At 37.9% G+C, this 26,773-nt stretch overlaps 2 protein-coding genes across 4 annotated transcripts in view; one reads left to right on the forward strand and one right to left on the reverse strand.

The window, feature by feature from the left end:
* Nucleotides 1-26,773, reverse strand: part of LOC106873475 (prestin) — a 210,304-nt gene that overhangs the window by 74,017 nt on the left and 109,514 nt on the right. Inside the window, exon 2 of one of the 2 annotated variants that reach the window (XM_052967943.2) lies at nt 21,813-21,926. In XM_052967943.2, the coding sequence (XP_052823903.1) occupies nt 21,813-21,926 (114 nt within the window). Of the gene's footprint in view, nt 1-14,631; nt 15,018-21,812; nt 21,927-26,773 lie in introns of those variants that run through there. The other variant, XM_052967944.2, reaches the window with a different exon arrangement.
* Nucleotides 1-26,773, forward strand: part of LOC149135434 (uncharacterized) — a 51,538-nt gene that overhangs the window by 11,653 nt on the left and 13,112 nt on the right. The window lies entirely within an intron of this gene.

Here is a 26,773-nt window from a genome sequence, read left to right on the forward strand (position 1 = left end):
TGTGTGTATTGGCTTAGTGGTTAGTGGGTGTTCAGCTCAGGGTCGTAGGGTCGTGAGTTCGATTCCCGGCGGCGGCACGTTGTGTCCTTGAGCATGACACTTTATTCTACGCTGGCAAAAAAAAAAAAAAAAATGAGAAGTACCTGTATTGCAAAGAGCCAACATTGTCAGATTCAGTGTGATGCGAATCTCCCCGAGAGCCATGTTAAGTGTGTGCGTGTTTGTGGAGTACTCAGCACGTTAATTTCACGAGCACATTGTACCGTTGACGGGACGAACTGGAACCCTTGTCACAACCGATAGGGTATCAGGGAATCTATCTATCTATATATATATATATATATATATATATATATATATATATATATATATATATATAACTACATACGTGCTGTTGGTGATTTTTCTCCTTCTTTGGACGTTTCCCTTTCCGACGAAGGGCTATGCCCGAAACGTCAAAAACTCTTTCTTTTTACTTTGTTTTTACTCTTTCTTTTACTTTTATTCAAACTAATACATACCATGTCCACGTCTTCTTGTTTGTTAGTTTCAATGTTCGTTTATTCGTTTTGACTATATATATATATGTGTGTGTGTGTGTCTGAAGGCGTATGGCCTAGCAGTTAGGGTGTTGCACTATTGATCTAGCAGTCGTAATTTCAATTCCTAGACCGGGTGGCGTGTTGTGTTCTTGAGCAAAATACTTCATCTTACGTAGATCACCGATCACTTCGACGCCTGACGTGTAGTACACAGTGCACCTGTTCAGACAGCGTCGTTTGATGGAGAGCGAGAGAGAGAGAGAGAGAGCTAATGTGCAAAGATTTGATCACTATAAACAAATCATTTGTGCAGATTGCGCGGCAAAACTGAATATATATATATGTGTAAGGGACGACCGTGCGAACTCAAAAAGGAGATATGGTGACGAATGGAAAAACAGAGGACTCCTTTTATTTAAACGCGTCACACGGTCGAACCTACAAATAGATATATCAAATGATGATATACATGATATGTTATGCGACGATAACATAGATGACCAGTAATGAAAGACCACAACCGTATTAGATGAATAACAGATATATTTATTGTAGCGTTAAAGATGTATGTCTGTGTGAGAGTGTGAATGCGACATATAAGAACATAATCAAAGACAGGCCGTCGTACAAAGAAAAGTGTGTATGTGAGTGATACATGTGTGTGAGTGTTTACAGCAGATAGAAAGAGAGTCAATAACACGTGAACAATTATACCAGATCGTTAGTACACTATAGGAAAAGTTCTGTATGTGAAAGTGAGGAGAGACTGAGTGTGGCAGTGCTGATCACTAGTTGTGATGTCGTGGCATCGATGCCGGGCCGTGATTCTTGTTATACAGATGTTCATCGCTGGCTGAGAATTTCTTGTCTGTTTAAGAACTCTTGTCTGTTTATTTACCGTGGTGAAGCTGAGTCACCTAACAGAATCGAAGAGAGAGATGTGCCGCGGAGGTTTGGTTTGGTGTACATAGTAATTCGTGTTGACGCTGGTAGTGTAGAGGCTGTTTGGTATTAATCGTGTTGGTCATGACAATGATGCTGGATAGTAGTAGTAGACTCTTGTTGCTGATGTGGCGACGGCGGAGGTCATCGTGGCTGGACGAAGCTGCTGAAGTGGTCGCTGGCTGCTGCTGCTGTCGTGTGGTACACGGAACAGTTCTCAAAGAGAAACTGGACCGAGACAAATTATTGGGTATGAATTAAAGCTATTTATAACAAACTGTGGGCTCCCGATGGCTTCAGAACTTTACTCTATCACGTGACCTTATTAGGGGCCGTGATTGGTCAGTTTGCGTTCTGGCGGGAAAGGTTCGAAGAAGTTGCCGATTCGAATAATGATCAGTCACGTGATGGACAAGGAATGGGTTCTCTACTACGCTCGCATTTATTTATATTTAAATGAGAAGATTGTATGTAATGGCGATAGTAGTTTGTATCTAATGGCGATAGGTAGTTTCATTACATATGTATATATAATGAATAATAAATAATATATATATATATATATATATATATATATATATGTATATGTATACACACACACACATATATATATACTTATATAAATATATATATATATATATATATGTGTGTGTGTGTGTGTATGCATGTATATATATATATATGTATATATATATATATATATATATATACTCTCTTTTTCTCTTTTACTTGTTTCAGTCATTAGACTGCGGCCATGCTGGAGCACCGCCTTTAGTCGAGAAAATCGACCCCCAGGACTTATTCTTTGGATGCCTAGTACTTATTCTATCGATCTATTTTGCCGAACCGCTAAGTTACGGGGACCTAAATACACCACCATCGGTTGTCAAGCGATGTTGGAGGGACAAACACAGACACACGAACACATACATATATATATATATACATATATACGACAGGCTTCTTTCAGTTTCCGTCTTACCAAATCCACTTTGGTCGGCCCGAGGCTATAGTAAAAGACACTTGCCCATATATATATATATATATTGTTTCCTGGGAGTGACACAAGTTCAAACTATGCCCGGCCACTTATAATAAAGCACTCAAAGATAAGTTTGAATATGCGTATATATAGCAAAGCAAATAACAGAAAGTTCGAGTGAAATTGACGCTCAAGGAGGGAAATAAGTTATAGAATGTGTGTGCGTACACACACGAACGTATATACAACGCTCCACACACAAACATATATATGCAGAGAGAGAGAGAGCGGGACAAACACACGCACCCATATACATGTTCACACACACATTCCCACTCCGTCTGCGTACACATACCAACGCACACACACACATCCATTCACACACCCTTCAGACTGCCTCTCAGAGACCCTTCAAACTGTCCCGACTCACTATTGACCATCCCATCTACGCATACGTACAAACGCGCGCACACACACACACACACACACACTATCACAACCACCCATACACACACCTGCCACCAAACACACACAGACCACTCATACAAACACATGTAAACAGTTGATACTACACACACACACACACATGCCACCACCACCACACGCATACACACACGTAATCACACACACATACACATACCACGACATACACTCACTTACACACATATACCAACCGTTCTTCACTCTCCTGTCCCAGAAAGCACTTCCTTTTTGTCCATCTACTTCCGGTCATTTCAAAAATGTAATTACACGTGGACTGTTGGTGATTTCCCCCCTCTTTCTTCCTTTTCTTTTGGACTCTCCTATGTCTCCTGTTTCCGAAGAAGAGCTTGGCTCGAAACATAAAACAACCACTATTCGTTTTCCCTCTGAGTGTCTCAGCCAGAAACGAAAAAAAAAATTAAAAAATAAAAATAGTGTAACGGGTTTTTAAAAAAATGTGTAGGAAACGAATATGAAAACAAAAATGTGCAGAAAGCAACGGGGGCTGTGGGAAGAGGACTTCGGAAAATTCACAAGATCCGAGTTTTTCCCTCATCTTTTTTTTTAATGAAATTTTATACAAATACCTTTCTGAGGGTTTGGTCCTTTGGATGCTTGGATAATATTCTAATGCCAAATTCACCCAGATTGCCTCCAATAGTTTTTTTTTTTTTTTTAATGAAATTTTATATAAATACCTTTCAAACGGCATAGATTATAATTATAAAGAAATTTGTGGGGAAAATCTTTTCCGAAAGGGTGGGGAGAGGACTTCAGAAAATTCACAAGATCAGAGTTTTTCGCCCTTAACTTTGAGGAAAATAAATATTTAAAAATTTAATTGTATATAAATACCTTTGAAACAACATGTATTATGGATGTCTAATGGGGCGGAATTAGTGGAAAATGCTTTTCTTTTTTTCGATGAATAAATTCCGGTGCCATAAAACACTTTTTTCTTTTTGTCCGGAAAACGGGGGCTGTTTCTGTCTTTAAAATTTCGTTAAATTTTTGCAAGTGCACCTTACCATAACTAGGAATCCGAAGAAACTTTTTCAAAAAAATGCATTTTTGAAGCTAAGGTACGAAACTGCATTAGCCCCCCCCCCTTTTTTTTCTACCCATATAGGCGCAGGAGTGGCTGTGTGGTAAGTAGCTTGCTTACCAACCACATGGTTCTGGATTCAGTCCCACTGCGTGGCACCTTGGGCAAGTGTCTTCTACTATAGCCTCGGGCCAACTAAAGCCTTGTGAGTGGATTTGGTAGACGGAAGCTGAAAGAAGCCCGTCGTATATATATATATATATATATATATATATATATATATATATATATATATATGTATGCATGTGTGTGTATATGTTTGTGTGTCTGTGTTTGTTCCTCCCCCCAACATCGCTTGACAACCGATGCTGGTGTGTTTACGTCCCCGTAACTTAGCGGTTCGGCAAAAGAGATCGATAGAATAAGTACTAGACTTCCAAAGAATAAGTCCTGGGGTCGATTTGCACGACTAAAGGCGGTGCTCCAGCATGGCCAGAGTCAAATGACTGAAACAAGTAAAAGAGTAAAAGAGTATATTTTAAGATAACATTTTCCAGAAATACATTTTCTAGAGTGTGGATTACAATAGATTGAAAATTCAAACAAGTTTGAAAAGAATAATAAGTGAAAATGCTGAAGTTATAAAAATTAGTGGTAACGAAGTCTGGACAAAGGATGAGACAAAATCCTTATAAAAGCCACGTTAGTGTTTGTGTGTGTGTGTGTGTGAAACAAGTAAAAGTATAATATTGAAACAAAATATTTTTTACATACCTCTTAAAAATCACTGGATATATTAAGCCCAGATTGCAGATTGGGGAATTTCAACCATGTTTCGTTGATGCAGCATCAACGAGTGTCAGCGTCCGCATGACTGTCTTGTCTAATTCCCCTTTTTATACCTGCTGCTAGGCTCCAGCAGGCTGCCCCAACAAGTTGTTACATGACACTGTCTAAATTTCCCACTGCTAGGGTCCAGTAGGCAGCCCCAGCAAGTTGTCACATGACACTGTCTAAACTTCCCGCTGCTAGGCTCCAGCAAGCTGCCCAGCAAGTTGTCACGTGACACTGTCTAAACTTTAACTGATAATAGAGGGCGCGTAATCTTAGCCCACGCATGCTCTAACCGAGACCGTCACCTGTCAATCAGCAGATTGTGGCATATTTGGTCAGCGTAATTCATTCATCGAAAAAATGAAAAACATTTTCCAATAATTCTGGTTTTTCCCTCCCCGGCACACTAAGCATCTGTAATGCATGCCGTTTGAAAGGTATACATATACAATATCATTAAAAGATAACCATTTTCCTTAAAGTTACGAGGAAAAAAATCGGATCTTGTGAATTTTCCGAGAGTATTCTCCCCACCCCTAGATTTTCTCCACAAAATTCTTTATAACCGTAATGTATGCCGTTTGAAAGATAGTTATATAAAATTTCATTAAAAAAACCCCATTTCCCTAACAGTTATGAGGGGAAAACATCGGATCTTGTGAATTTTCCGAAGTCCTCTCCCCACCTCCTCGGAAAAGATTTTCCCCATAACTTTCTTTATAATCGTAATCTATGCTGTTTGAAAGGTACTTATATAAAATTTCATTTAAAAACCCCATTTCCCTAACAGTTATGAAGGGGAAAACATCGGATCTTGTGAATTTTCCGAAGTCCTTACCCCACCCCATCGGAAAAGATTTTCCCCACAAAATTCTTTATAACCGTAATGTATGCCGTTTGAAAGGTAGTTATATAAAATTTCATTTAAAAACCCCATTTCCCTAACAGTTATGAGGGGAAAACATCGGATCTTGTGAATTTTCCGAAGTCTTCTCCCCACCCCATCGGAAAAGATTTTCCCCATAAATTTCTTTATAATCGTAATCTATGTCGTTTGAAAGGTATTCATTAAAAAAATTCACTTCAAAAAAGCCCATTTTCCTATACAAGATCCTATACTCGGATCTTGTGAATTTTCCGAAGTCCTCTCCTCCACCCCTGTTGCTTTCCACGCATTTTTGTTTTCATATTTGTTTCCTACACATTTTTTTTTCACACCCGTTGCACTATGCTTTTTCTTTTATTTAGTTTCCGGGTAATATTGTAAACATTAACCCGTCTCATTAAAACTTCGCATGTACTACGTACTCGCATTGCTTTTTTTTTTATCTTGTCTTTTTTTCTGTTTCTTTTTTTTTTAATTACATTTTTGGATTTGGTTTGCAAGATTCTTTATGTGAGTTCGTGTGTTGAAGCATATTTTGTTGTGTCAGGGGAGAGTCATTCTTTTTTAATGCCTTATAATTTAACACACTCCCCGGTAAAATTTCCACTTATTTACTTATTTATTTTTCTAAAATTTTCGATGAGTCTTGCAACCTTCTCAATAGCTGTTGACTCTGTCCGTTATCCAAGCTGCGTTCCTTTTTGTTTGTTTGTGCGCATGAGTATGGGTCAGTGTGTGTGTGCATATACACATGTGTGTCTGTATGCTTGTATGCATGTATGTATGTATGTGCGTATGTATATATGCATGCATATACGTTGGTATGTATGCATTCTGCTTATTCATGTGTTTGTGTGTTTTTATGTCTGTGTGTGTTTGCATGTGTTTGTGTACCTCTGTCTCCTTGTGTGTGCATGTCTGAGTGTGTGTGTGTGTGTATGGGTTTTTGTGACTATGTACTGTGTCTGTATATATTGATGTATATCTCCATATGTGTGGACGTGTGTCTCCATATGTGCCCTTGTGTGAAGTGTGTGTGTATATGTGTGTTTCAGTCTTCATTTGCGTGTGTGTGTGTGTATGTGTGCCTGTCTGTTCATATTACTTATGTACCTATCCGTCAGTTTGTCTATCTGTTTACTTTCATATCCATTTGCTTACATACATGCGCATATACATATATACACACACACATACATACATCTACATAACAGCCCACTAACTATTCTACCTGTATATAAATATAAACTCTGGGTATGTGGGTATGATTACCTATTATGTATATTTCCTATTTAGTATTGGGGATGTTTCATTCATGAGGACGTACTCCTGTATTTGTCTGAGGGTTGGATCCTTTGGATGGTTGGATAAAATTCGGATGTCAAGTTAACCCAGGTTGCCTCCATGTTTGTCCTTGGCATATTGGTAGAGTTTGGAAGACTGTTTTTTGTCGTCATATTGTCTCAAATGTTCATTTAGTCTTTCCGCAATGCTCCTAGATGTCTCTCCTGTGTATGTCATGTTCATGTCTTTACAAGCACCTTATATGCATCTTATGCTGTATACTACATTTCTAGTCCTACAGTTAATGCCAGGGTTAATCCTACATACCATGCAGTTATCATTGATGCATATGGTATTCTCAAAGGGGTACGTCCTACATAGTTGTGATCTGATGGAGTTCCCTGGCTTATGCGTCTGAACGAAACGTTAGTCGAGTATATGGTGTTACTCACATACTTAGTTATGAGTCCACCGCATTCAATAACGGAAACGGTTGTAAGCTAATAAGGTTCATAAGATAATTGTTTATTCCTTTGTCATCTACTTTTCATAAATATCTGTCGTTGTGGAAGGCTCCTCACTCTAAGGCCTCCATGGCCTCTTTTGCGGCCTGAATGCAGGTCGCTTCGCTTGTCATACGGAGTTGAACCTGATACTCAAGAGGATCTTGGCCCGGGCAAACATCCCCTCCATTTTGGAACCATCTGGATTGTCCAGGGAAGAGACCTGACAGCCTTACCTTGTGCCTCTGGTCGCAAGGCAGATGGCTTTTCTGGGATGTCACAGTTAGCGATTCCTTTACTTCTTCTCACATCCTGGATGCTGCGGTCAGGGCGAGATCCACAGCTTCTGCGGCCGAGCGGAACAAAATCCTGAAATACCGCGATCTGTCAGCCAACTACATCTTCCATCCTGTGGCGTTCGAGACGTTTGGTGGGGTCGGACCACTAACTGCGAGATTCCTACCTTCACTGGCAACTCGCCTTGCAGAGGTAACTGGTGAGGTTCGTGAGGGCACTTAGCTGTTCCAGCGCATCAGTACTTGACTGGTATTTAATGTATCAACTCAGAAAGGATGAAAGGTAAGGTCGACCTCGGCGGAATTTGAACTTAGAATGTAGCGGCAGACCAAATACTGCTAAGCATTTAACCCGGCGTGCTAACGATTCAGCCAGCCCACCGCCCTAATAATAATAATAATAATAATAATAATAATAATAATAATAATAATAATAATAATAATAGAGCACTCAATGAACAAATGGCAGACAGTGCTACAGCTCCAAACAAAAGAGGGACTTGTGAAAACGAAAGCCATCCCCATTAGAAGAGGAATATTCCAGGGAGACACGCTCTCTCCACTCCTGTTCTGCCTGGCACTCACACCTTTAACAGAATTGCTAAATAGAACTGGATGCGGTTACAAATGCTATGGAAAAACAGTCAGCCACCTTCTATATATGGATGACCTAAAATTATATGCAAAAAACGACAAAGAGCTAGAAACACTACTACAGACAGTACACGGCTTTACCAAGGAAATAGAAATGAAATTCGGATTAGAAAAATGTGCCAAAGCAACCCTGAAAAGAGGAAAATTAGTTAAAAGTAGCAATATAACACTAGATAAAGCCAATGAAATAAGAGAACTAGACGAAAGCCAACCATATAAGTATTTAGGAGTCAATGAACTAGATAGGATACAACATACACAAATGAAAGAAAAAATAAAGAAAGAGTACTATAGACGAGTTAGATCAATACTAAAAACAGAGCTCAATGCTAAAAACAAGATAATGGGTATCAACACTTTAGCTGTCCCAGTTATAAGCTACAGCTACAACATCCTTAACTGGACACTAAACGAACTATGTAAAATAGACAGGAAAACAAGAAAAATAATGACAGGATATAGGATGCACCACCCAAAATCTGACATAGAAAGGCTATATATACAACGCACAGAAGGTGGCAGGGGTCTTATACAGCTAGAAAACTATTATAAAATAACCACTATAGGACTGCAAAAATACCTACTCCAGAAGCAAGGGAAACTAATACAAATAGCCACAAAACACGAGCAAAACAAAAAACTGTTTTCAGTATTTAAGGAAGCTGACAAATACAAACAAGAAATCAATCTACCTAACAAATACGAAGAAGAAGAAGAAGAAACAACAAAAGCTATAAAACAAATGAAATCCAAACTAAAACTAGAACAGCAACGGACCATGATAAAACGATGGCAAGAAAAGCCCCTACATGGTAAATACTGGGCTAAACTAAATGCGAAAGAAATAGACAGAGAAAAATCCCAGCAATGGCTGAGAAGCTCAGGACTCAAAGCAGAGACTGAAGGATTTTTAATTGCTGCACAAGACCAAAGCCTCCCCACCAGAAATTACCAAAAACACATAATGAAAAGAAATATAACAAGTAACTGTAGAATATGTGGAGATCGACAAGAAACAATAAATCATATTATCTCTGGCTGCCCAGTCCTGGCTAAGAAGGAATATATCCACAGACACGACAGAGCTGGGACCTATATACACTGGAAGCTATGCCAACATTATGGAATAACAACAGAAAAAAGATGGTATAAACACACGCCAGAAAAGGTCACAGAAAACGAGAAAGCAACCATACTCTGGGATATGCCAATACACACAGATAGAGAAATTAAGGCAAATAGACCAGATATAGTTGTCAAAGATCATGAAGAAAAAAAATGCTTTCTAATTGATGTATCAATACCAGCAGATGACAACGTTTCTCTAAAAGAAATGGAAAAACTTTCAAAATACAAAGACCTGGAAATAGAGATAACTCGAATGTGGAATCTAAAAACAGAAACAATTCCTATCATAGTAGGTGCCTTAGGTATAATAAAAAAATATTCAGACAAATACATAACAAAAATAGCAGGACTTACAAATATATATAACATACAGAAAATTGCACTACTGGGTACTGCACACATCCTACGCAAAACACTTTCAATACAGTAAACATAAGAGCACCACAGCAAACCACAGCACATACCCAAGGCGCACAGAGCTGTGCTCGGTAGTGAAGTGAAAGCACGTTATAAAAATAAAACTACTGAATAATAATAATAATATAGATGTTTATGATCTCGTTCGGATTCTTTGCAATCAAATTTGATTGCAAAGAATTCAAATTTGATGGCAAAGAATCCAAACTAGATCGAAAACATCTATATTAATAATCCTTTCTACTATAGGCACAAGGTCTGAAATTTGGGGGTGGGGTGGGATGGGGTGCTAGTCGATTACATCAACCCCAGTGTGTAACTGGTTAATAATAATGATCCTTTCTATAATAATGATCCATCTATAATAATAATAATAATAATCCTTTCTACAATAGGCGAGTAGGTCAACATTCCCCCTGATCGATAGAATATTCCGTCGTGGGGTTACCTATTTACAGCTGAGTCAACTGGAGCAATGTGAAATGGAGTGTTTTCTTCAAGAACACAATGCGTCGCCCGTTCCGGGGAACGAACCCACGATCTAGCAACCGTTAGTGCAACAGCCTAACCACTAGGTCACGCACCTTCACCGCTGCTAAGTTATGCAGACTTAAACAAATCACTTACGGTTGTCAAACCGCGCCGAGAGGAACACACGCATACACATAGACAAATCGAAAATTATTTTGGATATCATAAAACAACGAAAGTTAAAGGAACACACGCATGGATTGTATTAAGCTTGGCGCTCAGTATAAGGAGAGAAAAAAAAGAGTGACCCACGTGTACATCTTTTTGATCTTGATTTTGTTATTTTTTCATTTTCGGTTTGCCTATTATCGCACGCTCACACGCATTTCCGACGGCCTTCCGACGATGATTTGGAGAACGTAACTCTTGGACTGGATCTTTTGTTTACAATGGCTTAAAGTTTGATATTTTTTACCCAGTCAGAAAACAGCATTTGGAATCTGTCATTTTGTGTTGTGACTGCACGTGTTGTGAATTGTAAACAAATGAAATAATGGTGAAATTTTTTTTATTGAGCGCGAATATATAACCCCTCGTAATTTTTTTTTTTTTTGTAACTTTAGAAAGCTTTTGCGAATTTCTATTCGACACACGGGAATTCATACGATTATGCAAAAAAAAAAAGAAAATTTGGTGCTTGATTTAAGGTTTGTTTAACTGTTATTTTTAGCACATCTCATGACCACATCATATTTTGTATTTTAAGCATTTGATAAACCAAAAGTGAATTCATGAAATTCTATCCAATGACATTGTAGTCCCTATGTGGTCGCTAATTTGCTAGAACTAGCTGCTAAATTCCACTCGGACCATACCCTACCAAATGAAAAAAAAAATTGGTGCGTGATTTAAGGCCTATTTAGCTGTTATTTTTAGCACATCTCATGACCACTTAATACTTCGCATTTTAAGCATTTTATAAGCCAAAAGTGAATTCCTGAAATTCTAGCCAATGACATGGTAGTCCCTATGTGGTCGCTAATTTGCTAGAACTAGCTGCTAAATTTCACTCGGACCATACCCTACCAATTGAAAAAATAGTACTACACATTTGACAGTGTAGCTCCAAATATACAAAGGAAATGGTTATGTTTGGATCACCATCAATCATAGGTTTGAACGGATCCAACAACATGAAATCTTTCGAGGCAAACGACCTGGGGTACACTTTTTTTCTTTTACTTGTTTCACTCATTGGGCAGCAGCCAGACGGGATCACTGCCTTGAAAAGTTAAGTCCAGCGGTTCTCAACCGGAGCCCATACGACTCTTGGGGGTCCATATAAGATTTTGTTGTTAAAATTTATCTAAGATAAATTGGCGCCAACCCACACAATTGTATCCACCCACCCGCCGATTTTGTTTCTTCATAACTTCGAGAAAAATGGATATTTTTAAATGAAATTTTCACCAAATACGCTTTACATGGTGTAGATCCCAGTTATATCAGAAATTGCAAAGAAATAATTTTCCGCAGATGAAGAGAGGACACGAATCAATTTTGTTTCTTCATAGCTTTCAGGAAAATTCGTATTTTTCAATGAAATTTTCAGCAAATGATTCTCAGGGTGTGTAGATTATGATTATATCGGAATTCAATATGAAAAAACAAAACTGGTAGACTCGTAGACAAACTGGTAGACATACTGACACATCACAGATATTCACAAAATGAAACTTGAAATTTTGAAAAAAATTGTAATGTGTGTCAGTATGTATATGTGCGTATTAACCATTTTTTTCTATATCAAATTCTGATACAGTCGTAATCTACGCATTCTGAAAGGTATTTGTAGAAAACTTCCTAAGAAAAAACAACGATTTTTCTCTAAGTTATAGGGAAACAAAACCACCTCATGGGAATTCTCCGAAACTTCTCTCCCCACCCGCGGATTTTTATTTTTATTTATTTCACAAGAATCCGATATTATCAGAATCTACACCATCTAAAACGTATTTGTAGGAAATTTCATTGAAAAATATTCATTTTTTTTAAAGGAGTTATGAGGTAACAAAGCTGGTGAGGGCACACTTTAGGTATGTTTACAATACACAAATATTCTAACAATGTTTCTTTTATAATAATAAAATAAATGCGCCCCTTTAAAGCCTAGCCAGGTTCATGGGCTCGGTTTCCCTTTTTCTATGGTGTATGTTTCCCAGCTGGACGGGACTCCAGTCCATCGCAGCGTTACTCACTTTTGCCAGCTGAGTGGACTGGAGCAACGTGAAATGAAGTGTTTTGCTCAAGAACACAACGCGTCGCCCGGTCCAGGAATCGAAACCACAATCTTACGATCATGATGCTGATACCCTAACCACTAAGCTACGCGTCTCCACGTTTCTTATATATAATTCCTTATCATATTTGATTATAGAAATATAATAGAGTTTCTTAAACATCGAAAGGCTATGAGGGTCCCTCTAAGTAAAATGGGAATCAAAGGGATCCATAGGTAAAAAAGAAAGAAAAAAGTTGAGAAAAACGACCGTAATACCCATTTTTCAAGTCTGGTATCTTTTCTATCGGTGTCTTTTGCCGAACCACTAAGTTATGAGAATGTAAACAAACACTGGTTGTCAAGCGGTGATGGCGTGGACCAACAATAATAACATAGTTGAACAACCAAAGGAGCATCTTCGCAGTCGCTCGACTTGCTAGAAATAGCAGTAAAATCTCATTCCCTGCTCCTTCTCTCTTCTCCCAGCCTCCGCTAAAAGACTTAGTTAAGGAATAACTTTAATTGGTATTCCTGTAGGATAGAGTCGAAAATTATCTCGTGCACCCAAACCCGCAATTCCTCATGATGTGTATGTAAATTACGATTCTGGAAGAAAAAAAAGAAGTGGAAGTGGAATTTTTACTGTCCCACCTTTTCTGTAATTTTTTGGGGGTTTTAATTTTTCTTCGATTTTTTTTTTTTTTTTGGTTTTAATTTTTCTTCGATATTCTTTTTTTTAAAATTTACGTTACGCATAATTTTGAAGAATTATAATCCCAGATGTCTTTAAAAAATAAAATTGGGCAGAAAGATTTTGATAAGAAATTCAAAACTAAAATAAATTACCACACACACACACACACACACACACACACACATTCGGAAAAAATTTAAGTTTTTAGGTGCAGTTAATTTCCGACTCTATTGTATAGGAACAAATTTTGATTATATATCAGCTGGATAAAGAATGAACTAAGATCAAAGAAAATTAACTAAAACTAAATCCTTTTTTTTTTTTTCTTTTTAAATAAAAAATCAGTGAATATAAAATCGGTAGAGCGCCCGATACAAAATCCAGAATTCAAAACTCACCTTTCCACACCAATTTTTCTTATGCGACTAAACAGAAGGATTTTGGATGAAAAAGAGCATGGAATTTTCATAAGAATTTTCGTGTTTTATACAAGAACGAAAATTCTGAAAGAATTCATTCCCCCGCCAAAAAAAAAAAAATTTACTCTCCCTTTTTTATTCTCTTTTTTTGTTAACACTTTCTCCCCCCACCCCCACATTTTTGCAGTGTTCCTTCCCGCCAATTATTAAATATTACATATTTTTTTATTTAAATTTGCTCGGTCTTTATTACTGCTAATTATTCTCAGATGACCCCCACCCCCCATCACTCACTTCGTCCTGTAGATGTATAATCAAAAATGCTTTAGCTGTGATCGTCCCATGCTTTGTTCATATCTAAGGCTTCTTAATCCAATGTACCAACACTTTTTAAAGACGGTGTATTGTGATTTCTAGCATGTCAAACCAGCAAGCAAAAGATGAAAACTATTCAAGTCAATAGCATCGACCTCCAGTACTCAGCTAGCACTTAATTTTTATCGATCCACCGAAAGATGAAATACAAATATGACCTCAGCGGTATTTGAACTCGGTACGTACAAATGGAAGGAGACCAGCCGATTATATCAACGCCGGTGCTCAACTGGTACTTATTTTATCGACCTTCGGAAAGATGGAAGGCAAAAACGACTTGGATGGAATTTGAACTCAGAACGTTAAAGAGCCGAAGGAAATTCGTTTAGCATTTTGTCCCACGCTCTAACGATGTTGCTATGTATAGAACAGATAAGTCTTAAGTTTGCACCTACCTCGAGGTAACGAATGGGTTTATATCAGTGTCCTTCCTGTTTGCGTGTGTCTTCTGAATAAACGTGAAAGACGCGGTAAGGGTATTGTTGTTAGCGATGCCTTCCATTGTTAAGCACATCTTAATGGATGTATCTAATGATTGGTGCAGCCATTTGTGTATGTATGTGCTTTCTTCTATAAAGTATGTAAGTGAGATGTGAGTCAGAGGATGAACTATTGTGTGTGTGTGTGTGTGTGTGTGTGTGTGTGTGTGTGTGTGTGTGTGTGTGTGTGTGTGTGTGTGTGTGCATCCGCCCATGCTCGCACGGTCACACATTTACGTACACATGGTTATGTAAGCGTGCTGTGTGTGTGTTCACAGCTGGTAACCCGAGTCTGCTATTGCAGTGTAAAGACAAAGTATTGCTCATTTATGCAATATTATATTTGCATAAGTGCATTAATATACAGGCACATACACACGTATCTATTTATCTATCTATCTATCTATCTATCTATCTATCTATCTATCCGTATCTGTCTGTCTAGCTGTCACTCTGTCTATCTTGTTTCTTTATTGCCCACAAGGGGCTACACACAGAGGGGACAAACAAGGACAGACAAATGGATTAAGTCGATTATATCGACCCCAGTGCGTAACTGGTACTTATTTAATCGACCCCGAAAAGATGAAATGCAAAGTCGACCTCGGCGGAATTTGAACTCAGAACGTAGCGGCAGACGAAATACCGCTAAGCATTTCGCCCGGCGTGCTAACGTTTCTGCCAGCTCTCCGCCTTCTACCTATCTATCTAGCTATCTATCTATCTGTCACTCTATCTATCTATCTATCTATCTATCTATCTATCTATCTATCTATCTATCTATCTATCTGTCACTCTATCTATCTATGTGTCTGCATCTATCTGTCTGTCTGTTTGCTTGCATCTGTCTACGAATATATATTTAGGCCTACACTCACTCACTCACTCACTCACTTGCATACAAGCACGATTTTGAGACGTTTCACTTATTCCCAAAAACTACTTCGAATGTCGTTTGTTTCAATTTTAGTTTTATATTCTTATCATTAACCTAGTTCTTGAGTATCGAATTTCTTTGCGTATGTTCCATCTACATACAGTGTCTGAGGCCCACTGCTTGCACATTGAAAGCATAGTGGTAAGCACATTATATACATACATATGCATATATATATATATATATAATCACACACATAACGCGCACACATATATCTACCTTAGCTCTCTATATATGCACACAGATCGTATATGAGAGATATATGCATATGCAAATACATTTTGTGTGTGAGAGGGAGTATACATACATGTTTATTTTTTTGCTTTAGTCATTTGACTGCGGCCATGGTGGGGCACCGCCGTGAAGGGTTTTAATCGAGCAAACCGACCCCAGGACTTGTTTTTTTTAAAGCCTAGTACCTATTTTGTCGATTTCTTTAACTAATTTACAGGGACATAAACACACCCACACCGGTTGTCAAGCACAGATACACAAAAAGACACACACACATTATATGTATGTATATATATATATATGACAGGCTTCTTTTAGTTTCCAACTACCAAATCCACTCACAAGACTTTGGTTAGCACGAGACTATAGTAGAAGGTATTTGCCCAAGGTGCTATGCAGTGGGACTGAACCCAGAACCATGAGGCTAGAAAGCAAGCATCTTACTACACAGCCACGCCTGCGCCTACACACACACACACACACACACACACACACACACACATATATATATATATATATATATATATATATATATATATATATATATATATATATATATATATATATATATATATATATATATATATATATATATATATATATATATATATATATATATACCATGGGCTCTCCCGTCGTTAGATGACGTATGAGGGTTCGACAATTTCTTACTCAACAACCACATGGATGGTTTGTTTATAGTGATCAAATGTTTGTGTATGCGTAAGCTCACGCCTTCCAGCAGATCGACATTACCTGTAGCGGTGCAACGGGGTGGGTGCCACATGTCAGAAGATGAAATGATCGCAGAGCAACGTGAAATGAAGTGTTTTGCTCAACAATACAACGCAACGCCCGGTCTGGGAATCGAACTCACGATCTCGCAATCGTGTGTGCAACATCCTAACCATAGCCATGCGCCTTCACACACACACACACAAACACACATACAAACACACACACACATACACACACACATACACACACACACACACACACGTTATACTTGTGTGTGTGTACGCGCGGTTACAGGTATTTCAGTTTCCGTCTACCAAATCCATTCACAAGGCTTTGGTCGGTCCGAGGCAATAGTAGAAGAGACACTTGCCCAAGGTGCCACGCAGTGGGACTAAACTCGCAACCATGTGGTTGGTAAGGAAGCTACTTACCACACAGCCACTCTTATTTGAGTGATGTTTCTGTCCGTTACGTTTTCATGTTCGTTAACTTCTCCTAGACAACGAAACAAATCCCAGGGAATGTCCGCTAATCCCAGGGAATGTCCTAAGGGGGTCTTTTTTTTAAGGGCCACCTAATTGGGGCCCTACTGACCCCTATTTTTACTGCATTTTAAACTAAACACATGGCATTGGCGACCAAATCGGCGCAATGACAATGAATTTCATAGCATGAACTCCCAGGGCGAATCGTAAAGAGGTTTAATTTCTTAAGGGACTCTTAAATGGGACCCCACTGACCCCCTATTTTTACTGCATTTACCTCGCTCCTACGCTTATTGATTAAACTATGATCAGCATCAATTCTTAGCACATTTGCAGAAATAAACTTAAAAGGCGGAGAGCTGGCAGAAACATTAGCACGCCGGGCGAAATCCTTAGCAATATTTCGTCTGCTGTTACGTTCTGAGTTCAAATTCCGCCGAGGTCGACTTTGCCTTTCATCCATTCGGGGTCGATAAATTAAGTACCAGTTACGCACTGAGGATCGATGTAATCGACTTAATCCGTTTGTCTGTCCTTGTTTGTCCCCTCTATGTTTAGCCCCTTGTGGACAATAAAGAAATAAGAAATAAACTTAGGTATTCTGAATACCTTCATGAACGTTCAAATGGAGATAAAGAGTTATAACAAGTCGTTTCAAGTGTCGTAGTGTGGATATTTATATTATGTAGTTTATGAAGCTTATGTCTAGATGGAAAACTAATTTTCCAGTCCTGGTTACAGTATCTCCTTAAAGATGTGTAATAGAACATAGAATCAGATTGAGATGAAATGCATCCTATTCATTTTATCTCGATCCCATTTTAATATTTTTTTCAGAAATGGTGAAGTGATGGAAAAATTATGTTATTTATGATAGTCATACATTTTATTCGCTTAGTAAGAATGGAGGTTCAAGTTAAAAAATATGAAGTGAATTAATTATTACAATGAGTTTGGAAGCACATGTTGTTGGCACTCCGCCGCTTACGACGACGAGGGTTCCAGTTGATCCGATCAAAGGAACAGCCTGCTCGTGAAATTAACGTGCAAGTGGTTGAGCACTCCACAGACACGTGTACCCTTAACGTAGTTCTCGGGGATATTCAGCGTGACACAGTGTGACAAGGCTGGCCCATTGAATTACAGGCACAACGGAAACAGGAAGTAAAAGTGAGAAAAAGTTGTGGTGAAAGAGTACAGCAGGGTTCGCCACCATCCCCTGCCGGAGCCTCGTGAAGCTTTAGGTGTTTTCGCTCAATAAACACTCACAACGCCCGGTCTGGGAATCGAAACCGCGATCCTATGACCGCGAGTCCACTGCCTTAACCACTAGGCCATTGCGCCTCCACTTGGAAGCACATATAACTCCGAGAAAGTGTCGCAAATTTTCATCGTTAGAATAAAAGGAAAGAAAGAAAAAAGAAAAACATGGAAAATGTATTCCGAAGGCCTCAAAGGTACCCTCCGCAGGAGCTGGTCTGAATGCAACTCGAAGGGCGGCTTGAAATCTAGTATTTATATATGTGTCTGTGTGTGTATATCTGTATGATAATATATGTAGATGTATATTAATGTATATGTCTGTGTATTTGTAAGTAATTGTATGCGTGTTCATATATGTATAATATATGTATATATAAATGTATGTTACAGTTCTATATTTAAGAGATGAAGAATTTTATACATTATTTACAGAACGCACGCGTTACCTTTATACAGTAAGTTTTAAACTATTTTTCTAACGCGACTCTCTCTATTTCTATCTCCCCCTCTCATTCTTCCCTCTACTGTTCTTCGCCTCTACCTGTCACTACTTCTCTCTCTCTCTCTCTCTCTCTCTCTCTCTCTCTCTCTCTCTCTCTCTCTCTATCTCTTGTTACTCGTCCTTCGCCTCTCACCGTTACTACTACTATATATATCTCTCTCTACCTCTCGTTGCTCACTTTTATTCTACTTCCTCCCCTCCTTTTCTCTCTGCTACTCTTTCTCTTCACACAGCCTTGGTCACGTGTGTGCGGCTGCTATTTCTTTTCGTTCTTGGAATCACCAAGCTCGCACGTACTTCTTTGCCCCTCCTGTACGTGCTTCACAGCGTTCAAGACATACACACTTCACGTCTGGCTGTACAACCTTTTTGTTTGTTTATTTCACCGTTTCGTTTTTCTGTCTTGTTTTCCGTCCACCACTACCCTCCACGAAAACAATTTAATTTGTGTTCGTGGGAAGAACCATTTTAACGATGCGTACTGTCTTAATTCTTCGAAACGCCGGAGTTTTAATGGTGGCAGCTGATGAAGGGGATGTTTCTATGTGGCCTGCTTGTTTGTTGCACCTTGTTTACCATTTTTGTCCTTGTTCTTTTGCCACGTCATGTACCCAGTTATGTATCTATATGTACATGTGGATGAACATATATACATACATGAACATATATATGCATATACTCATATATTGTTTATATATATATATATATATATATATATATATATATATATATATATATATATATATATATATATATATATATATATATATATATATATATATATATATATATTTGTGTATGCTTGTATAGATTTACTTACAACCGTGTGTGTGTGTGTGTGTGTGTGTGTGTGAATCAAGCACCATTCCTATTTATTATCTGCCTACAGTATGTCCTTCACACCTCCAGTGATAAAAAGTAAAGAAAATAGAAGAAAAAAAAATACTCGGCCTCAATTTGACAAAAACCCTTCCTTCCCCCTCTCCACTCACCCAACTACAACTATAACAGGCTGACGATATCACTGTTAGCAGACATTGTCTCAGAAATCAACACTCTTCTACATGACCTTGGAAAAAAAACATCTGGAGATATTGGTTTTTTATGTCAAATCAAGAGTTGCTCACAAAGCACAATTACTCAAGAAAACCTAAAATTTGCAGACCCTTTCGCATATTGAGGGAACAACGTTGCACCAACAGAAAAAAGAAAATTCGTCTCTCAAAAGTTTGAGCTTCCCTGATTAGCCACTGTGTCATCGTGGAGGCGCAATGGCCCTTTGGTTAGGGCAGCGGACTCGCGGTCATAAGATCGCGATTTCGATTCCCAGACCGGGCGTTGTGAGTGTTTATTGAGCGAAAATACCTAAAGTTCCACGAGGCTCCGGCAGTGGGGTGGGGTGGCGAACCCTGCTGTACTCTTTCACCACAACTTTCTCTCACTCTTTCTTCCTGTTTCTGTTGTGCCTGTAATTCAAAGGGCCAGCCTTGTCACGCTGAATATCCCCGAGAACTACATTAAGGGTACACGTGTCTTTGGAGTGCTCAACCACTTGCACGTTAATTTCACGAGCAGGCTGTTTCATTGATCGGATCAACTGGAGTGCCAACAACTGTGTCATCATGCAGTCGTCGCTATCAAATGATCTTAAAAGAAGTTTCTTCCGTGACACTGTTGAATCGGTTCTCTTGCATGGGTCTTCTGTTTGGATACTCACCAAATATCTGAAGGGCAAAACTTGATGGTGCTTACACTCTTGTGTTACAGGCTGTTCGTGTGCTACAGGCTGAAAATCTCCTGGAAAAGACATCTAGCTAAACAAATACTGTATGGAAATATTCTAGCTATCATTCATATCACATGATAGAGAGAGAGAGAGAGGGAGAGAGAGAGAGAGAGAGAGAGAGAGAGAGAGAAAGAGAGAGAGAGAGAAGTGGGGAAGACATGCGCTCTGCAGAACATTCTCAAAGAGCTAAGTAAAAACTCATTTGTAATACACTATTATGGTCACATTTAAATCAGCTGTCCAGAGGGCCAATAAGAAAAGCTCAAACTTTCATACACACACACACAAACACACACACACACACGCACGCACGCACTCACACATAGATATAAACAGCTTTGTGCAAATATGGGTACAGGATCGTGGTAGATGGCGTGATGAAGTCAGGCAACTCCGAGCAAGTTCGACCTGATATGAATAAAGTGTCGGGCGGGATGTCCATAATTGTCGACATGGAAACAACCAAACCAAGAATCACAGTGAATACAGTGTAGTTAGGTGGACACTTAGAAGAAGAAGAAGAAGAAGAAGAAGAAGAAGAAGAAGAAGAAGAAGAAGAAGAAGAAGAAGAAGAAGAAAAGATTCTGGGGGCGTTTTGAGCTTAAACTCTTCTTCAGAATAAAGAACGAGAGAAAGAGATAGAGAAAAAATGTCTTTAATCAATGCATTTATGCACGTATATTTCGGAATTGTATTTGTTTGGGAGTGATTTGATCCAAGGACTTGTGTTAAAACTGCAGCAAAGCAATTGTATTGTAAAAGATTCATTTTAGTCACATAACGCCATGTTGAAACATGGTCTGGTGTGGACTAACGCGTCTCTTTATTCACCTTGTTTTCATTATTTTTTCTGTTTCTTTTTCTTTTTCTGTTATTCTGAAGAAATGTTTGACCTCGAAACGTCAGACAACTCTATTTTATTTTAACCATCAACTCAATAACTATAATCTGTGTTTACTTTGTTTTTTGGTGTTGTTATTGCCACGTCATCCATTTTGGACCCACACAAACACATTCTATGTTTCCGAAGAAGACCTTAAACTCGAAATGTCAAATGCATTTCTTTCTCGATTTGCCGACTGTCAGTCTTACGACGACATTTTGTGAACGATAAATGTATAAAATTTGAGGATATGACAAAGAACCACTTACTGTTTGCGTCCATTTTCTCGTTGTCTTTCAATCCAGTTTGATCTTGCGGTGGGAGTTTGTCAGAAATCGTGTAAATATCTGTTAGAACGACTCCATTGCTCTGTTTTAGTTTCCCTGCAACAAAATAAAAAGGATTTCAGAATCAAAATGATTCCTTTTTGAAAAACGAAAAAAAAAAAAACACACACACACACACACATACACGCACAATAAATAATATTAAAAAATACTTAGCACATGATAAAAGAATATTTTTGCTGAAAATGGAGTAAAAACAAACATAAGAGTTGGAATTAAGGGAACGTCTTAGACATCATCAATACGAGAAAGAACATAATATCAATAGGAGAGAGAGGAAAGTAGGTGTTGAAAGACAAATATACTGGAAAAATGAGGGGAAGAAGAAAATTTGACATCGATACAAATAAAAAGCAAATTATTGAAATTGTATTGTGAAGCAATATATGTCCTTCCATTGTTACGGTCTTATTCTAGTGACGGTAGTGTTTACTAGTTCTGTAGCAAGTACTTTTGGAAATGTCTGCCTTTCTCTGAAGTACCTAGTTATGTAACACTGGTGTTTCGTGGTCAACGAATTTTTTTTATCCGTCAGTTACAATAAATTTGATCAATTGAAATTAAATAAACTTACTCTGTGTATAGTAGTGATGGTGACGGTGGTAGACCTTCGTCATTCGACGATAAGTATTCAGTCGTTCGATCAACGAAGTTATCTGCTCTTGAATTAATGTATAAACAGTCGAGTACTCGACGGGCGCGTGTATCCTTAACGTAATTCTGATGCAGAATCAAAATACACAGCATGTGTGTGAGATAGGGTTGTACTTTTTTGAATTACAAGTACAATCAACTTGACAGGATTGTATACAGTTTCCGTCAACCTAATTTCACTCACAAAATATGGGGTGATGGAGGCCATAAAAAATGAAATTTGCTTAAAATGCCATGCTGCGGAATCGAATGCAGACCACATTGTTGCGATGCGAAAGTGTTAGCCATTCAGCCATATGCACTTATACCCCATACAACATCCCATCGCTAATACTCTACATTCCACACCTTGTATTTTTTTTGTGGCAGTGCTGCCCGCCTGATAGTGAACCGTGCCTCATGCGATCCACTTCTCGAAAAAGGTCGCCCATGCCTGCTATAAATGTACATTATTATATGTAAAAAGTAGATAATTCTTAATATATTTTTAATGAAGTTTTATGGATATTCATTTATTCTTTTACTTGTTTCAGTCATTTGACTGCAGCCATGCTGGAGCACTGCCTTTTGGGGTTTTAGTCGAAAAAAAATCAACCCCAGGACCTATTTTCTTTTTAAACCTAGTACTTATTCTATCAGTCTCTTTTCCTCAACCGCTAAGTTACGAAGGCGTGAACACACCAATATCGGTTGTCAAGCGACGATATTGGTGGTAGGTGACAAACACAGACACAAAGATACACACACACATGTATGTGTGTATATATATATATATATATATATATATATATATATATATACGACGGGCTTTTTTCAGTCTCTGTCTTCCAAATCTACTCGCGCGGCTTTGGTCAGCCCGAGTCTATAGTAGAAGACACTTGTCCAAGGTGACACGCAGTGGGACTGAACCCAGAGCTATGTAGTTGGGAAGCAAGTTTCTTACCACACAACCACGCCTGCACATATAGTATACAAATTTTGAGGTTATATAGGTACAATTTCCCTGCTACTTTCGACCTCATAATCTTTACGAACACGTTAAAACACGTACTGTGGTTGCAGCTCTAAAATGCGCTAAATGTTGCGTGAACAGGTCAAAATGGTTGCTTTCTTTTCCCTAGTGTCATTACAGATTAAAGAGGAGCACGTGTATATCAACATCATGTGCCTCGTGTGATAGAATTAATGCTTACAGACACTTTAGCTCATGTGAGTGTATCAAATAGTAAAACCGAGTTGTCTCTCGCAGTCACCTGATAACATGTAACACGCATTGTTTTAGGTGATTATGTAGTCGCATATAAACCCCGTCTCGGCCCACTTACCCTTGAGCGAGTAGAACATCTAGGATGTGAGAGCTGAAGGGAGAGAGGGAGAGAATGCTGCACCAGCAGTCGGCTGGTATTCATATTTAGCTGAGTAGTCTGTAGCAACATGAAATAAAGGGCCTTGCTTAAGGGTACAAGACTCCACGCGCTCCAGGAATTGAACCCACGACTGTAACCACTAAGCTACGCACTTATGACAAATATATGCGCGCACGCGAAGGCACACACATACACGTACGCATATGCATGCACACACACAGGCATACGCGCATACAATAATATAATGAATATAAACAAATACAACTATATTAATGAATATAAATGTGTATAACTTCATGTCGTGTTATATATATATATATATTATCGATCGCATATAATGTACGCGTTTTGTTTGTTCGCCGGATACGCTGCAGAACAGCGTTCGCGGGGATGACTCCTTCATAACGCATGACTCCTTCATAACGCATGACTCCTTCATAACGCATGACTCCTTCATAACGCAGGACTCCTTCATAACGCATGACTCCTTCATAACGCATGACTCCTTCATAACGCATGACTCCTTAATAACGCATGACTCCTTCATAACGCATGACTCCTTCATAACTCTGATCCGGCGAACAAACAAAACACATACATTGGGTGCGTGCGATCGATAATGTTTATAACACTAGCGCTGCTTTAATTCATTGTTGTTCGCTCGCGAAGGCACACGCACACACACACACACACACACACACACACACACACACACACACAAGATAACCTGGTTAAATAATCGCAAATTTTATTTTGGTTAGATTTTAACATTCTTACACTAAATCTCACAATTATAGGTTGTTTTTTTTTTTGTGAATTGAGACAAAATAAGATTAGGATTTCAATGTACTCTATTCATATCAATTAATACAAGACATCTTATGATCAAAAAAGTATGCAATTTTATTGCTATGGACTGGTCTAGTCACCCAACTGAAACGCTATTTATTTCCTCTTTCTTTCGTTTCTTTTTAAATGTGTTCCTTTATCTTACATTGTATTATATTATCCTCATTTTGACTGGCTAGGGATATAAATGCATCGTGACCTAATTAAGCTTCATTTGTTTTCTACTAATAAAAGTGCAAAATAATCTGTTCCTTTAATATCTTAAAAGGTCATTTTAAGTTTAAATGATGCCAGAACTATAGTCATATCGTGTTTAAACGCAAACTCTAATGCCATATGCCCTGAGGTTTTATAACCCTTCACCTAGAATATACTTTAAGAAGGATTATATAATAATTGAATCCTCAATTCACTTTACCCCGTGAATGAGTAAAAACCTTAAACTAATCTGTATAAGAATGTCTATTTTGGATGGATATGTACTGCAACTGAATCAACTAAATGCGCATAAATACTATATCAAAGGATACTAGGACACGTATCCAGCAGAAACACGTGTCGGAGTGGAATTTAAAGAGAATAACACTGTAATAAATGCACTTTGAAGACGTATAATTCTCCGTTGTTCTTCATGATGTCTTGATAATATACTCTGTATGTTGTATGAAATCCAATGAAGCGAACTCGGGATTTACCTATCGAGTGAAATGCCGTTTAAACGTCTATCTGTAATTGTGTATCATTCGATGTGGCTAGTCTAATCTGCATTATATCAGAGTGATAATAAGGTACCTACCCGGATTCGAAATCCCTAATTCTTTATGTTATATATATATATATATATATATATATATATATATATATATATATATTTAATTCGTTATGCCATGTGGGCAGTGCCTGATGATTGTGTTGACACACCAGACATGTTATAAAACAATGTTTGGCCTGTTCTCTGCACATGGAAGTAATAGTAGCACATAAAGTATATATTATGTTTATTAAATAATATTTATCTCTCACTAGATGGAGAACTTTTTTGTTGACCTCTCCATCACGGAACAGTACACTGCACAAAGCCGGCTATTTTGTGGGGATGGCGTTGGTCGATTACATTGACCCCAGTATTTGTCTAGTACTTTGTTTTATCGACCCCGAAAGGATGGTAAGCAAAGCTGAACTCGGCGGGAGGTCGTTCGACCCGTTAGAAATAGCAGTCAAGTTTCTCTCAAAATGTTTACCGTTTTGGAAAAAAAGAGATTATTATTATTATTATTATTATTATTATTATTATTATTATTATTATTATTATTATTAGTTTATAGAGAGGACTGGAAACTCAGCAGAAATGTAATAGAAGATAGATGAGCTCTTAACATTTGTATACGATTGCCAAATTCCATCACTAAGGTCGATGGAATTTGGCAATCGTATACAAAAGTTAAGAATTCATCTATCTTCTATTATTATTATTATTATTATTATTATTATTATTATTATTATTATTATTATTATTATTATTATTATTATTATTATTATTATTATTATTATTATTATTATTATTATTATTATTATCTTCAGAGAAGTATATATATAGTTTGCATGAAGCATTGTCTGACAGAGATAAAAGTTTTTAATTTTCTTTTAAAGTCAAAACATGGAGAGTTATAAGAAATAATACAAGTCAATGTTTGTACTTTTTACCAAGCAGTTCAATATAGCTGGCATTGTTTCGACTTTGAAAAAGTTTAAAACAATTATTATCATTATTATTATTATTATTATTATTATTATTATTATTATTATTATTATTATTATCATTATTATTATTATTATTATTATTCAGCTCCGCATATAGATCAGACACTACAAATGCAGTATGAATGATCTCCATCCACATTACTGTACTTGACAGTGACGATACAACGTAAAGGACATATGGCTTTTACAACAACAACAACAACAACAACCATAACAACAATAACAACAACAATAACAACAATGCAACACCAA

This window comes from Octopus bimaculoides, chromosome 5 (assembly GCF_046866305.1).
Source record: "Octopus bimaculoides isolate indiv1 chromosome 5, ASM4686630v1, whole genome shotgun sequence".
NCBI lineage: Eukaryota > Metazoa > Mollusca > Cephalopoda > Octopoda > Octopodidae > Octopus > Octopus bimaculoides.